The 17105-nt window shown below is 36.7% G+C and overlaps 1 protein-coding gene across 2 annotated transcripts in view; it reads left to right on the top strand.

The window, feature by feature from the left end:
* Window positions 1-17105, top strand: part of LOC113510538 (wee1-like protein kinase) — a 29519-nt gene extending 12414 nt beyond the window's left edge. The window contains exons 2-12 of one of the 2 annotated variants that reach the window (XM_052893046.1): window positions 546-655; window positions 1292-1438; window positions 2247-2332; window positions 3702-3919; window positions 4514-4660; window positions 6214-6359; window positions 6829-6954; window positions 8144-8271; window positions 9366-9523; window positions 9970-10134; window positions 11004-17105. In XM_052893046.1, the coding sequence (XP_052749006.1) occupies window positions 546-655; window positions 1292-1438; window positions 2247-2332; window positions 3702-3919; window positions 4514-4660; window positions 6214-6359; window positions 6829-6954; window positions 8144-8271; window positions 9366-9523; window positions 9970-10134; window positions 11004-11034 (1462 nt within the window). In that variant the 3' untranslated portion in view covers window positions 11035-17105. Of the gene's footprint in view, window positions 1-545; window positions 656-1291; window positions 1439-2246; window positions 2333-3701; window positions 3920-4513; window positions 4661-6213; window positions 6360-6828; window positions 6955-8143; window positions 8272-9365; window positions 9524-9969; window positions 10139-11003 lie in introns of those variants that run through there. The other variant, XM_052893047.1, reaches the window with a different exon arrangement.

A 17105-nucleotide genomic window follows, 5' to 3' on the forward strand; every position in this document is an offset into this window, starting at 1 on the left:
AGATGTAATAATAGTCTCAGACGCGCCCCATTTCCTACTCACCCTTACGCAACAAAAGGCTACACACACAAAAGCACAAAGCGCGCGCACACGCACATGCGTCAACACCTGAACGCACATGTCGTAAGAAAAAAAATACACTTGTGAATTATTCTTTACAATCAAAGAGAATAATTTAAAATTTTGTTTAACAAACAAGTCTTCGAAATTCAAAAAGTAAAATTAATATAGGATTTGAAAGTTATTTAAAAGAATCTTGGGTATGTCTCCAATCCCAGACTTATCTATGTCCATTGATAATCTTAGGATCCGTTGGCATTGGTAAACCAAAACAATTTTTTTTATGCAACTTAGAATGGCAAACAAGTTAACAGACTAGCTATTTGAAAGTGCTAACCGTCGCCTATAGACATGAACAGTACCACAGACGCACGTAGTCTGCCATTTACACTATCTATGCGTATTAAAGATTAATAAATAAATTTTTCAATATCCCACCCTTCATAGTTGTGTGTTACTTCAATTATCTTGTTCTTTTTTTCCAGATTATTTGACAGTCCGCAAATACCTAAAAGCGTATTAGAGAAATGTTCAACCCCAACACACCATCCGCCGAGATCAAGACTCTTCCCGCCCAAATTAAACGCTCCATCTGGTAAGGCATTATTTTTAAAAAAATTCTGATCTTCCATGTATTGTTAGTGTACACTATAGGCATTATTATTGTTATACAAATATGTACTAAGTTTACCAGAAGGAGACTTTGTACAAAAGTCGTTTGCTTGCATACCTCTGTCTCATTCGTGTTTTTACCGTGAAGCAGTTGTGTTTGCATGGCTATGTTTCGGTTTGAAGGGTGGGATATGGCAGTGAATTTACAGTGTACAGAGGAATAACACCTGTGTCCTCAGGAATGGCAACGCATGGAAGGTATCATGGACGAAACAGCATACTCTGTTATGTCCATGGTACTGCTCATGTCTGTAGGCGACGGTTACCACTTTCCATCAGGTGGGCCGTCAGCTTGTTTGACATTCTAAGTTGTATAAAAAAAAATATGAAAATTAAATGTAATCTTTTATAGTTAATTATTAGTATTAATTATTGTAAATAACTTGACATATACAAAAATTGTAATTACCTGTAGTGGGTTGGAGTTTGATCATTTGTAAACTGCAGGTAATAATAAATAAATAAATAAAAATTAGATTCAAAATTGGATCTGCAGGTCACCAATTGGGTTAATCATCGGTCCTGGACACGATAGTAATAAAAAATATGTCATTGACAGGCATGCCGTCGGGCTCGAGCCATCACCTTCACCCTCCGTCAGCGGACGAGGACAGCGCGCTGGGCAGCCTGCCGCCCGACGACGCGGACGACTCCCGCCTCGCGCAGCACCGGCCCGTCGCCAACATCAACCCCTTTACGCCGGACGGTTCGTAATGACTTTTTTTTTATGAGATGATAAGGTAACGGTGGGGAGAAAGGGATTACTTAGAAATTGTTTGTAACGGCCCCATTGCTAGCAATATACCTTATCAAGTCGACCTCTACGCGGTTACCCCTGGAAACCATCGTGGTTAATTCTTGTCGAATTCTACATGATGGGCCGACTGATCTGCCTTCATCCTCGTCTATCATCTATCACTGGTGCGTCGCCAGCGTATACCGATAGCGCAGGTGGGGTTACCATTCCATTATCATCCATTAATAAAAAGGTAATGATAACCCCATCTGCGATGTTGGTGCTACACTGGTAGGGCACGGGGGGAAGGGGAATGTTAATGGGGACTAATGGCTTCATTTCTAGCTAGCTTTGTCAGGTCGACTTCCGCGCGGTTCCCACTGGAAAGCATTGTGATTAATACTTGTTTCATTCGTCACGATGAGCTAACTGACCTGTTTCCATCCTCATCTATTGTCCATCACTGGTGCCCTGCCAGTTTTTAATAAGATAATGAAGTGGTAACCCCGTCTGCACTATCGGTATATACTGGCGGGGCACCAGTGATGGATGATAGATTAGTTTGAAAAAAATCTATAAAAGACTATATACGTATATTCTTTATAGTACTTGAACAAAAGGTACAGCAATTAGTTTAACATCTTGTTAGCAAGGGTGGGCTTAACTCTGAAAAAGATCTCATCCAGCCAACCCAGTGCAGTTAGAGAGAAAATAATTAGCTTTTTAAAAATGGAAAGAAATTAGGTGGTTCCTTGATTGTAACTTTTAATGTTTACAGGGCAAGCTCTTAACAAAAAGAAGCGTGCACTGTCCAAAACGCCTACGTGGGACGCGACGCCTGAACAGCCGGCAAAGAGGCTTAGGGTGAGTTTATATTTATATGTAGTTATAAGCCAATAATCATGAAAGACTTCCTATTAGAGATGTTCACAACATATTAATCGTTTTAATTATTTATTTAATACAAAAATCTATTTTAATAAATAACTGATTAAATATCTAATCCTCTTATAGTACATTACTGCAGCGGCCAGCAACTGAGGCATTGACGGACGAACCTACAAATGTGGACCGAGGTGTAGCCGAGGCACACATACGTGAGTCCATCAATGCCTAGTTGTGGCCAAGGCTTGTATAGTACTTTTCTCAAACAATGCGCGGAAATCAAAAACACAATTTTACTTTTTAAATTCAATGACGAATAACGAACAATAATAATTTTTCACGCGTCATAATGTTCCTTTGTTTTTTTCAATAAACAGCTTTCTATTTGCAAGCCAGTTCGAAATTTAAATAAAACCTTGTATTAGTTACCTCCTTAGTAGCCATGTTTCGAAGTAAAAGGTCATTACATTTTTAAATTACAGGACAGATATGAGTTTACATAGTAATTTATCTGGCCGCAAAACACGACAGATATGGATTTTCATACAAATTTTGCCGGCCGCTGCCCGCATGTATCTTGGCCAGTACGGCAATTTTGATTTATCTCGAAGAAGATTGTCAAAATAATGCTCACATTTCCAAGTATGTTTGAGAAAAAGTACTATACAGTCCTTGGCCACAACTAGGCATTGATGGACTCACGTATGTGTGCCTCGGTTACACCTCGGCCCACATTTGTACGTTCGTCCGTCAATGCCTCAGTTGCTGGCCGCTGCAGTAATGTACTATTTTTTAATATTTGTTAATTTAATTCACTTATAATCGTATTTACTAATATTGCTCACAATTCAGGTTACATGTATATTTCTATAACTAATAACGCAACTTTTATAATATTTCTAGTCTAGTGTTATTTAATTCATTATAATTGTTATTTCATTTTCTCGCACTGTATAATTATGTTAAAGTGAATGCTGTGAATACCTATAATAGGCATGTGCATTAATATTGTATTATATTTAATGTTTGTTATATGTGTTATAATGCAATATGCTGTTGGTGTTCCTTTAAATAAATAAATAAATAAAAACAATAGCGTGGATATGCACGGATATTTAAAAATATTTCTGTATATTTGCACATATTTTGGTTTTAATATATAATCCTCTATCTGTTTCTATCAGGGCCGTAGCCTAGATCCATGTTTAAAGGTAAAAGTACTTTTTGGTAGGTCATTGAGCTTTTTGAGGTAGGACATTGCCCCTCAATGGTTTATAAAAGACGGGCAAACGCCAAACGCTCGAAAGTGTAACAGTTGATGTAGCTGTTGTGTGGTGTGTGTGTCCAGGAGTCGAACATCTCCCGGTACAACGTGGAGTTCGTGGAGCAGTGCGTGGTGGGGCGCGGGCAGTTCGGGCGCGTGACCAAGTGCGTGAACAAGCTGGACGGCTGCGTGTACGCGCTCAAGCGGTCGCTGCGGCCCGTGGCCGGCTGCACGGCCGAGCACGCCGCGCTCAAGGAGGTCTACGCGCACGCCGCGCTCGGCAAGCACCCGCACGTCGTCAGGTAACGCCCGGACGGCAAATGGTAACCCCGCCAGTGACGGGTGAGGATGAAACGGCTCAGTGGGCCCGTCGTGACGAATACATCAATAATTGACCACGATGGTGTCCAAGGAAAACCGCATGGAGATCGACTTAATAGGGTATATTTCTAACAATGTGATTGCTATCCGCATTACTAACAATCCCTTCCCATCCCGGCAGTGCACCAGTGTTAGGTGAGGATGAAGCAGGTCTTTTTTTTAAATTGGTAATAATGAAGTAGTAACCCCGCCTGCGCTAGCGGTGTATGCTGGCGGGGCACCAATGGGAGATGATAGATGAGGATGAAAGCAGGTCAGTTAGCCCATCGTGACAAATTCAACAAGAATCGTTCACGGTGGTTTCCAGAGGGAACCACGTGAAGGTCGATATGGGAGTAAATATGGGGCTGTCAAACTCCATTGCTAACAATCCCTTTTCCCCCTATGAGATTGGTTTTGTTTTTAGTTTTCCCACGTTTGGTATATGTGCTGTTCTCCTAGTTTCCTGTTACTATAATCTTTAGATAAAAAGGAGGTTAAATACCAAAGATATGAACGTAACAATATTCTTTCAGATATTACTCAGCATGGGCGGAGGACGACCACATGATAATACAGAACGAGTACTGCGACGGAGGGTCACTACAACAGAAAATGGAGAACGGCCCGTTATCTGAGAGCGAATTATTATTGCTGCTTGCACACATCTCCGATGGACTGGCGTGAGTATACAACTGTCAAATGGTATAAGCCAGTGTTTCCCTACCTTTTTTTGTGCCATGCCCCACTTGAACGTTTCTAACATTTTTATGCCCCCATACATAATTTTTCCCTATAAAGTTTACTTGACGACTCTAAACGACCAGTTGATATTTTGGTAACGTCAAACGAAATTATACTTAATAAATATTTACAGTATTTTTTTAGTTACTGGTTTTTTTTTTTTGTTAAATTTGGCACCGATATCTACTCCTAGCATTGCATTTCAATGGACCGGAGCAAGAGATTAAAAATCGCTTCGAGTTCATTTTGTAATCCCCCCCCCCCCCCCTCTTAACTATCAAATTGTCCTCCTGTGGGGCGTGGGCCCCACGTTGGGAAACAGGTATAAGCAGTATTTGAGTGGTGATAACTCTGTTGGACAGGGGGGAAAGGGATTGTCAGTAATGGAGACTGAGAATCCCATTGCTAGCAATATACCCAACCAGGTCGACCTCCTCGCGGTTCCCCCTGGAAACTATCATGGTTAATTCCTGATGAATTCATCATGATAGGCTAACTGGCCTGTTTTCATTCTCATCTATCACTGTTCACTGGTGCTCCGCCAGCGTATCCTGTTAACGCCGGCGGGGTTACCATACCATTTTCACCCATAAAAAAAAACTCTATTGGATAAAGATCAAACCCCAACCTCAGAATTGACGAATTCGAGTTTGGATAACTAAAAAAGTGATTGCTTCAGAGGACAATATTATAGCTGGTGTCCAGTAAGCTACGTCAGACACCATGTATGTAGAAGCGGCTTAGAAACTTCATATCGGAAGACAATAACACACGAATTACACGAATTTACACGAATATACGGCTTTGGAATCAACATCCAGCAGCAGTATTTCCGAACCGATACGACATTTTAACCTTCAAGAAAAGAGCATATTCCTTTTTAAAAGGCCGACAGCACATCTACAATGCCTCTGGTGTTGCGGGTGTTCGTGGGCGGCGGTAGTCACTTACCATCAAGTGATCCGCATAATCCTTTGCTTTCGTGTTATAAAAAAAATTGCACAGTAATTTTTTTTTTCCACTGATTTCAGTAACGAGGTTCTCGTTACGTTGGTTTTTTTTTTTCATGTTTGTTACGTCATAACTCCGTCAGTTGTAAACCGATTTGGATAATTCTTTTTTTTATCTGAAAGGATATACTTACAGGTGGCTTCTGTAGAAATTTTATCAAAATCAGTTTAGTAGTTTTTAGATCAGAATAACTAGTGTTGCCACAATTAACGTTGGTTTTTTTTTATGCACGATTTTTTATTATTTGTGGATGATAATGGAATGGTAAAACCCGCCTGCGGTATCGGTATACACTGGCGGGTCACCAGTGAAGGATGAAAGCAGGTTAGTTGATCCATAGTGACGAATTTACTAGGAATTAACCACGATTGTGTCTAAGGGGTACTGGGGCTTGCTATAGGCTCCATTGCCAACCGTCCCCCCCTCCCCCCTTCCAATTAATATTATTATAGACAGTAATGTTGAAGCGTTGTGCTCGTAGGTACATCCACTCGCAGCGGCTGGTGCACATGGACGTGAAGCCGGGCAACATCTTCGTGTGCAGCGGCGAGGGCGAGCGGCCCGCGGACTCGGACGACGGCTACGACGACGACGACCCGCCACAGCCGCACTACACCTACAAGATAGGTACATATGTCCACTCTATATGATTACATTTAGCCTGTATACAGTTTGAGCTGTGATCACCATACTAAGCAATTATTCTTCTCCATCTATAGAGTGCCTGGAAGAGATCTTGGGAGAGCTCTTAGCGACTTTGTACAAAAGTCGTTTGCTTAGGTACTGCCCAATTCGTGATTCAACCGTAAAGCAGTTGTGTTTGCATGGCTGTGTTTCGGTTTGAAGGGTGGGATATGGCGTGAATTTACTGGGTACAGAGGAATAACACCTGAGTCCTCAGGAATGGCAACGCATGGGGGGTATCATGGGCGAAACAGTATAATCTGTTATGTCCATGGTACTGCTCATGTCTATAGGCGACAGTTACCACTTTCCATTAGGTGGGCCGTTAGCTTGTTTGCCATTCTAAATTGAATAAAAAAAAAACCCGTTTGCAGTTACTAGGACATTCATGAAGGTTTTTGTTTGTGTGCAGGCGACCTGGGTCACGTGACATTCGTGTCCTCCCCATCGGTGGAGGAGGGCGACTGCCGCTACCTGCCCAAGGAGGTGCTACACGAGGACTTCACGGACCTCACGAAGGCGGACATCTTCGCTTTTGGTGAATATTTACGTAATTTTTATTCTAGATATAACTACTTGCTTCATACCACAAAGATATGCATATCTCTTTTGAAGACAAGTTACTTGCGCGGTAGGTAAATAAAAAAAAAGCCGGTCAAGTGCGAGTTCAACCTGCACAACGAGGGTTCCGTACAAAATCATCAATTTTTTTTTTGTTAAGTAACCACAAATTTACTATTTTCGGATTGTTTCTTTCACTTGTACTACATGACATTGCTCCTTGCCAAATTTCATGATTCTAGGTCAACGGGAAAGTAGCTTATAGGTTTTGATTCCCTTTGCGAATGTCAAAATATGCGATATAAATGAAACATAAACGGTCGTATCTTTTGATTGCGCCACTTTAGAAGCTTGATTTTTTTCACTGCTTTAAGAGATTTCAGACCTGAGTATAATTTATTAATAAAATTTCAAAGAAAAAGGGTTTTGACAGACAGTCGGATAGATGGATAACAAAGAGATTCTATAGGGAATCCGTTTTTTCCTTTGGAGGTACGGAACCCTAAAAATAGGGAACAATATCTGACAACTAGTGACCTTCACGTCACTAGTTGAGCATAGGCCTCCCCCATAAATGGTTTTGATTAGTGGTTTTTTTATGGGTGATAATGAAATAGTAACCCCACCCGCGCTATCGGTATACACCGGTGGGGTACCAGTGAAGGATGATAGGTGAGGATGAAGTAGGTCAGTTAACCCATTGTGATGAATTCAACAAGAATTGTTTACAATGGTTTCCAGGGGGAACCACGTGTAGGTCGACCTGATATTGCTAGCAATGGGGCTGTCAAACTCTATTGCCAACAATCCCTTTGATCAGTAGTTGCTACGCTTGACTAGGTCGGTTGACAACTGCAGTTAGGCTTTATATAGATTATCTAATTGTGCGAAGCCGGGGCGGGTCGCTAGTATACAATAAAGTGACATCATTCCAAATATGTGAGATCAAGAATTTGAGACATATATGCCTGTTGAAGGTGTGGTAAGGGGCGACTAACGGAGGGCGAGGGATGGGAATCACCCTCTTAGAACATCTCTAGAAGCCTAACTGCAGTTGCCAAGCGTGGCAACTACTGAAAAAACTTTCCTTATGAGTAAGGCTTATTTCCAGCAGTGGACAGCTAATGAAATAATAATAATAACGCTTGATGTATGTTCTGTTTCAGGATTAACATTATTCGAAGCAGGCGGCGGTGGCTCGCTGCCCAAGAACGGGCAGCTGTGGCACGACTACAGGGACGGGAAGCTGCCGGAGTTGCCCAACTTGTCCAGGGAGTTCAACCAGCTGCTCAGGGTATGTCCGACTATTATGTACTAGGAATGAAAAATAATTAATATGTTACAAGTCTATTATCCAAATAATAATATTGTATAACAGACTTTTATATATATATATATATATATATATATATATATATATATATATATATATATATACATTTTTTATACAACTTAGAATGGCAAACAAGCTGACGGCCCACCTGATGGAAAGTGGTAACCGTCGCCTATAGACATGAGCAGTACCATGGACGTATCAGAGTATACTGTTTCGCCCATAATACCCCCCCTGCGTGCCTTTACGGTTGAAACACGAATGGGACAAAGGTACCCAAGCAAACGACTTTTGTACAGTCTCCCTCTGGAAGACTAATATTTTGATTTAAAACCTAAACTACTGAACTGTTTTTGATAATTTTTTTTAACAAATTAATCTATAAGTCTAATTCTATTTCAAATAAAAAAAAATCCAATTTGGTTTACAACTGACGGAGATATGGGATCACAAATACTTATAAAAAGAAAAAAAAAACAATTAAATTGAGAATCTCTTTTTTTAAGTCGGTTGAAAAATACAAATATAAAAAAAATACAACCGAATTTATTACCTACTTTTTGAAATCGGTTGTAAAGTAAATAAATTAAAGGCATCAATAGAACTTTATAAATATGTGAAGTAAATAAGTAAGAGCGCCAACATCTATTATATAAAATTCTCGTGTCGCGGTGTTTGTTACTAAACTCCTCCGAAACGGCTTTACCGATTCTTATGAAATTTTGTGTGCATATCGGGTAGGTCTGAGAATCGACCAACATCTATTTTTTATACCCTTCAATGAGGGTTATTATTTAAGGGTGACCCAACCCTAAATATATTTTTTTTTATTTTCATTTTATTATGATTGAGCATTGAAAAATACATAAAAATTCAAATTTTCACGCTATTACGATCAACCCCTGTTTTTTAATCGCGATTTTTATATGCCGCAATAGAAATACAGAATGTAATAATTGTAGTAGGATAATTTTTCATGTATAGTTCTCAAAGAAATGTATATGGTAAAACAACGTTTCCCGCGTCAGCTAGTAACTTTATAAATATGTGAACAGGAAATGGTCGACCCTGATCCGGCGGCGCGGCCGTCAGCGGCGCGGCTGCGCAAGCACCCGCTGCTGAAGAACAAGAGCAAGGCGCAGCTGCGGCGGGAGCTCGCCGCCGCCAAGATGCAGAACGAGGTGCTCGCCAAGAAGCTGCACAACGCCGCCAGGTACGCCGCCACGCGGCCGCAGCTTCTACGAGTACAACACTTGTATATAGGGGTGTACAATACATGCACATAATCATTAAATTAATGAATGCAACTGTCACGTGACAGCTGCTAAGTGTCAACACCGGTCAGATTCTATATTTGAATCACTACTCTATGTTATTTTTTTTGATGGGTGAAAATGATATGGTAACCCCGGCCGCGCTAACGGGAATTAACCATGATAGTTTCCAGGGGGAACCGCGAGAAGGTCCACCTGGTTGGGTATATTGCTAGCAATGGGATTCTCAGTCTCCATTACTAACAATCCCTTCCCCCCTTGGGAATGAAGGGGCTTAGTGACATTGTATTATGTTTAGTGGACATTTTATTCATTGCATTAGTGTAAAGAATTTACTTAACTTGCATTTAACAATGATGATTGATGAATGATTATTGATTGACAGTTGTATAAAATCATTGACACCGAACTATGTCGCGAACCAAGAGTCGGCCAAGTTCAGGACGCGCTCGGCCAAGCGGCTGCAGAAGCCGCGGACGGACGTGCAGCTCACGGAGCCGGTGCAGGTCGCGTCCACCAGACGGATGGACAGGAAGTCGAGACAGACGAGGTAAGATTGAAAAGTATTGTTTATAAAATATGCTGGTTCTTGTATATAAATTATTGTTTATTAACTAGCGGTCCGTCCCGGCGTCGCACAGGTGGACATTTTTAACATTTCCCTTCACTACTCTGTTCCTAGCATTCGATTTGATCGTAGCGTGATGAAAAGTATACTATAACCTGCCCAGGAGTATAAAGAATAATTGTACCAAGTTTCGTTAAAATCCGTCGAGTAGTTTTTGTTTCAATAACGAACATACACACAGACAGACAGAAAAAAATTTAGTGATTGCATTTTTGGCATCAGTATCGATCACTAATCACCCCCTGATAGTTATTTTGGAAATATGTTTCATGTACAGAATTGACCACTCTACAGATTTATTATAAGTATAGATTGTATTTAATTGTAAGCAAAAATGCCATCTGTTGACTTGATGTAAAATATATTTTTATAATTCTTTTTTTATACAACTTAGAATGGCAAACAAGCAACAACAAACAACGGCCCACCAGATGCAAAGTGGTAGCCGTCGCCTGTAGACATGAGCAGTACCATGGACATAACAGAGTATACTGTTTCGCCCATGTTACCTTCCTTCAAGGCGTTGCCATTCCAATTGATGACTCGGATGTATATATATTCCTCTGTACCCAGTATTTATTTATTTATAAATTCACAATTTGTGTTTGTTGTATTTACATTATTTTCACCACCCTTTCAAACTGAAACACAGGATGCAAACACAATTTTCTCTCACGGTTTGAAACACGAATGGGACAAGTTGCAACTAATCGTCGTAGTATTGTTTAAGTGCATTAAAGAATATATTAAAATTTAAAAGTATGTTTTTAAATGCCATTTGTCATTTTCAGTGTCAGAGATCGTAGAATCAAGAATCTTTGAGGGCCATTAATAATGAAGCATTATATTCGTAAGAACGACGTAAAACGACGCCTCACCTGGACAAAGTATAAATAATATTCATACAAATATTTCAAAAGACAACACCATAACCATGGGTGTTCACCACCATCAAGTTGATGTAATGTAATCGATATTACATTAGCATATTTCTCAGTCATGTAACATTGTTATATGTTGTTGTAATGATGTAACACGATGCCAATGCTCACAGTAAATACTCAGCCCAAGACACGAACCGTCTTTTAATAAAAAAAAAAAACATTGTTCTGTTACTTTTTAACAAATGGAAAAATAACGTAAAAGAAAAAGAAAAAAAAACACCTCAATAACGAATTTAGGTTTTTTGATGTATAATTTTGTTTTATAAATAAGGGCCAAATTGTTTGACCGTTTCTCTTGCATGCTTGTGTCCCAATAAGCATGCTTATGAGTGTGGCAATGAATGGTAAATATGCCAGTATTAAAAATAATTGATTGTGTTCCCAAAATGAATAATAATTCTGTATTAAAATTATAAAATTGTAATAAATATATAATAATGATACACCTTCAAATAGAAGTATGCATAAGTGAATAAGTTGCATTATGTATGTTTTTATAATAGCATATTGGTGTAAAGCACTATTCACACGTTTCTGGGTTAGCAATTTCTGTGCTCCAGGTTATTGATCTGATTCAATATATCTTCAGAGACAGATAAATCATAATTATCATTTCAGTTTTCCTCACAGTATATTCTGTAATGTCTGTGATGCTAATCACGTGTATAGGCGACGGTTACCACTTTCCATCAGGGCCGTCAGCTTGTTTGCCATTCTAAGTTGCATAAAAAAAGGCCTTTAATTGTTCATTGCTGAACCTATGTCTTCTTCATACACCCCTATAAGGAACAGTCCTGAACTACTTGCATCCACGGATTCCCCAGTCTTTTTTTAGATTGTCACACCATCTAGTGGTAGAACAGAGAATTCAGTGTTTGTTTAACCCATCACATATCAGGATATTCTTGTTTAATGCAAAACAAACGCATTCATTTATTAGATTACATAGAATGGCCTTTCCCCTGACGTGTTCCTTTCGTCCGGTAACATTGGATTCTTTACACGTACCGTGAAAAAGTACTGCTCGCTCAGAATATGTCGTCTTATTAAAAAAAAAATACCCACAAATGATAAACTGACTATTAATTAATAAAGCGGCAAAAGAACAATATGACGTACGAAAAACATTAAAAAAAAAAAGAATTTGAATATAAAAAAAGATATAATAAAAGGTTTGTTTCATGAATTCCGTCTCATTCACACCGCAACCCGGCATACTAAATCCAGATGACTTGGCAGGCGTCTAGATGTGCGTACCGCAAAACTGTAATCCAATTCATACAAAATAACGCAAGCCACCTTTCACCCCATTCCTGACGAACACTTATGAAGCCCGTACCCGGAAATGTGTGAACAGCGCCTAATTCTAATTCGTCGACACATAAGTTGATCCATCTGAGTATTCGTTTGCAAAAAAAAAACGGTTATTTTTTAAACAGTTTTTACCTTTTTTTTTAGAAAGTGTTACAAGATATCGTTCAAATGGAGTCACTGAATTTCGTAATATCTATTTTTTTTGGTTCAACGAATGACATGTATTTTTTTTTTTTGTTCTATTCAATGAATGACATTAGGGTTGACTATCTCGCCCTGTGTGCGCTTTTGTAATTTATCTTAACACGACACGATATTGTATGATTCTACCGTTGCGATATAATAGCAGAGCAAGATGTATGTGAATTTTTTTGGTGACGTTTTTATAGCGTACACACCATGGTGTCGTGGTGGGAATTTAATTATGAAAGCGCTCATTTTGCACCATGATTTTGATACGTCGTCCGCCGCTCGTGGGTTTGGACGTGATTAGATATGTACTGTGTTCGTGGTCGATGAAGCGACGTCATCGCGACCTGTGACGTCACGCCGTAATGACGTCACCTAGGGACGTAACTTGACTCGAATGATTAGGTACAATCGAACTTGAGATATTTGGATTTACAATACAATGATATTTTAATAATAAATCTTTTTATATAAAGAAATGGTAAATTAGAAATGTTTTCCTTAAATTAGATATAGTTTTTAAAATTGTAATTGTTACAAAATATAATTATGTATACAGTGATATATTTCAATATATATATATATATATATATATATATATATATATATATATATATTTCTGTATGATACCTACATTAATTTCGAACGGGTTTTTTTTATTTAGAGTTTTCGCATTGTACAATTTAATTTATTCGTTATTATGCTAATATATAGATACCGTAACTGTAATATATATATTTTGGTATATATTAAACAATTTTAATGGTGGCAACACTATAAATTTATTATTAAAATATCATTGCCATATGTATTGTTGACGTTCAAAGACAAAATACCAGTAATACAACCTAAATATATGTCGCAAGTGCCTTGACTGTAATATTAGAAGTGAAACTATGTGATCTGTTGTGCTTTTTCGAATTTACTTGTAAAATAAAAACTCTAGTGTAGCGTTATATTGTAATTTTTATTATTAATTATAGTAGAAACTGTCCTATAAAATCTTCCATTTCTCTCGATGTGATATTTGCTCGGTTTAGTTATAATATTCTATGTGTGCGTGACAGTTGCTTATATAAATGCAATAATAGTTTATGTACTGATACTGCTTAGTAGTTTGTATTCACACAAATTCATTATTTTATATTGTTAAACATTTTTTTTTTAAAAAAGCAACAGCTGATTTTCTTGCCCTGTTCTTGTCGGATGAATTTGCGTTCCAAATGGGCGGTAATGAAAGAATTGAATATTGAAAAATGCTTAAATCTAAGTTTATTTGAATAAAAATATGTCGTATCTTTCTTTCTTTCATACTTAGTATCAGTCACGCCTGTCGCCCATTGGTGTAGGCAGAAACTAGGGTAGTTATAACACATTGTCGAATATTGGTGGTTCGATCTTCCCTTGACCGTGGACATCTCGAATATAGAATATAACACGATAAAAATCATTTAAATTGTAGTAAACTGCGAAAATTTTGAATAGTCCGTTGTTTATGTATATACCGCCCAATTGGGATGCAATTTCAGTCGAGATATAATAATTATTTGTACCAAACATTCCAATTAAATGAATCGATAATCCATAGATATATTTGTCAGCTGGCGTAAATAAAAAAAAAAATAGATTAATTCAAAAATAAATAGATTAATTTATAGACTTTTTGTTACAATTAATAAGTTAAAGATGATATTTCTTGCGCCTTTTTAAGCAATTGTCATGCATATAAATTATATTTAGGCAGCTTTTATATATAGGTAATAATTTAAAATTACTGTTGTAAGGTCAAGCGTGATCCTTGTCTTATCGCTTCGAAATACTTGTTAGATATGTTTATAGGATATTTCATAAAGGTACGTTTAATTCAATTAATTAGATGATAAAAAACATAAAATTTTGAGTGTAAAGACAAACTGGCCTTAGCTTCTCATATTACCTGTAAGCTTTCACCTACAATAAGTTTAAGTCAATTATATCATTTATTTAGTTTATGATAAAATGGTATTTTACTAAAATTATTAATTAAATAATTAAGAGGTTAGTTTATAAAATAGGCGCCTCAGAATCAATCCCAGTGATAAAAATACTTCAAAAGTGACTTAATTTCATTTATTCCCCCTGAATATACATATAAACATTTACTTTTAAACATTCTGCATTCGACAGTGTAACTTTACAAAACAAATTAACCAGTGATTAAATTTTAGTAACACGCAACTGCGATGTGGTCATCCTAACATTATCCACTTTTTTTGAATTCATATTTGACTAATTCCAAATTCATTTTCACTATTTTCATACTTTAAAAAAATAAGAAGCCGTCGTCTACAACGAAGTCTACCTACACAAAATATTCTGCAGAGGGCGCTACCGTGGAAGGGTCGTCGTGCCCTTGTTTTTGGCATACCGCTTCTGAAATATCAATAAAAATAAAAATATATATTCTATCATAATTCTGTGCATTTATTTTAATCAATGTAATTTTTTTTTTTTATATATATAAAAGCAATGTTGACTTTTATATGTAATTCAAATTAATATAAATTTATTTTATTATTACAATCGGCTACTAGGCATTTTTAATATCGTTATAATGCTCGGATCACACTTGGCTTTCTTTTATATTTAGTAATAAATATATCTAATATTTATAATAATAAAAATAAGTGTAAAAATTGAATATTATTAGTTGTTAAGTGAAATGGAATAGTGAGCGATTGTGTGTCTGTAGCATCAATGTCAACAACAAACTTGAACGTTTGAATGTTGCAACAACAAAATGTAACAACAATTGAACGTTCAAACAACATTTCGTTTGTCATTACTAATTTGTAATTGTAATAAGATGAGATTAATTGTTGATATTTATGTTACGGGTGTAATTGTTTTTTTTTTTTTTTTAATTTTGTCGTTTTTCATTATAATCACTTTATTTTAAGACATTATTTCAAAATCATTCAATGGACATGTAAAAAAAATCGGCAGAATGTTCTGTGAATAGTAAAGCTTACGTTAATCCATACGAAGACAGAACGAGATATTTTATGATTCATATTTACACTTTGATCTACCTTCATATTTAGTTTAATGTAATTATTAAATACATTTTAAAATAATGTCTTACATGAATTGCTTATAATGAAATGCCACAAAATTGACTCGAGATCGTGATAATGTCACCCTTACGTCTCTTAATAATTAAATATATGGTCAATGTGGGAGACAACCCTAACTATATTGTATGTATGTAAAACTTGTTAGTAAATAAGCCTTTTATAAATGTATATCAGTTATTTGTAATTAATATTTATGTCACCCTGTGGATATCCCAGTGTGAAACTTGAAAATTCGAAACAGTGTAAAATAGTCTTTAATGTAATGTGAATAGAAAATAATATACTTTGACGGTGGATGATTTTGATTATAAATATAATAAAAAACTATTGGATTTTTTTTTTTTTATTATAGTCTATGATTCGCGATACAGAATTGTCTCTGGACAATTTTTTATTTTTTTTAAATGTGCTCACCTCATACACGCTTCAGTTCACAGATAAAAGTTTGTGTTTCAAATCTATGCAACCATTTAATCGGATTTGTAAATTTAACTTTATTAATTAGTCTAGATAATACTGTAGACAGTGATGTTTTATAAATAGTATGATTATTTTTTAATGTTGGTATTTCTAAAGGATTGCATAAATTCATTTTCCTGTTTCATCAATATGAAGACAGTGTCGACTCTTTAACGCAGCGATCACTTGTTCAGTAGGTTATCTGTTATTGTACGGGAATCCACAGAGTACATTACGTGCTATAGTTTTTATTATTTATCCAATACGCTCACATGGTGAGTGTACACATTAACTCTAGTGTTACGATCTCATCGCGTTATTAATAATTCTATATTGAACGGTTGATTTTTATTATCAGTTTTGACCGCGGCGGGTTTCGGGCAATGTCCGAACACAATTGGCAATGTGTGAAATTGTTTTTGATTAGTCAATTCTGGTCATTAGTTCGCTGTTTGTATATGATTTGGATTGTTTTAAAAACATTATTATTTTTATTGTTAATACATTGTAATAACGTATTTGCATTTGTGTATTTCTTTATATATTACTGTAATTAAGTGATCATAATCGTCTTTTTATTTTTGTATTTAATATTTTTTTTTTGTGTAATTGTATAGCTTTCGAAATTATTAATAACTTTTTTCTTTTAATTTAATGCCTGATTCCCGTCAAAGATGGCACATGGAAATGTAATGCACGGTATAGCATGGTATATGGGCATTATGAATAATGCCCAATTAATGTAAGTAATATCCGGTGAATGTTGATACACCACGTTTGCTTGACCAAAGTTGGTAGATGGAAGTTGTGAATAGGATGTTTGAATATTGCTTATTATAATGAATATTGAAATAAATGCTTGTTTCCATTA

The sequence above is a fragment of the Galleria mellonella genome, unplaced genomic scaffold (assembly GCF_026898425.1).
Source record: "Galleria mellonella isolate WM207_F2 unplaced genomic scaffold, CSIRO_AGI_GalMel_v1 utg172, whole genome shotgun sequence".
Classification (NCBI taxonomy): domain Eukaryota; kingdom Metazoa; phylum Arthropoda; class Insecta; order Lepidoptera; family Pyralidae; genus Galleria; species Galleria mellonella.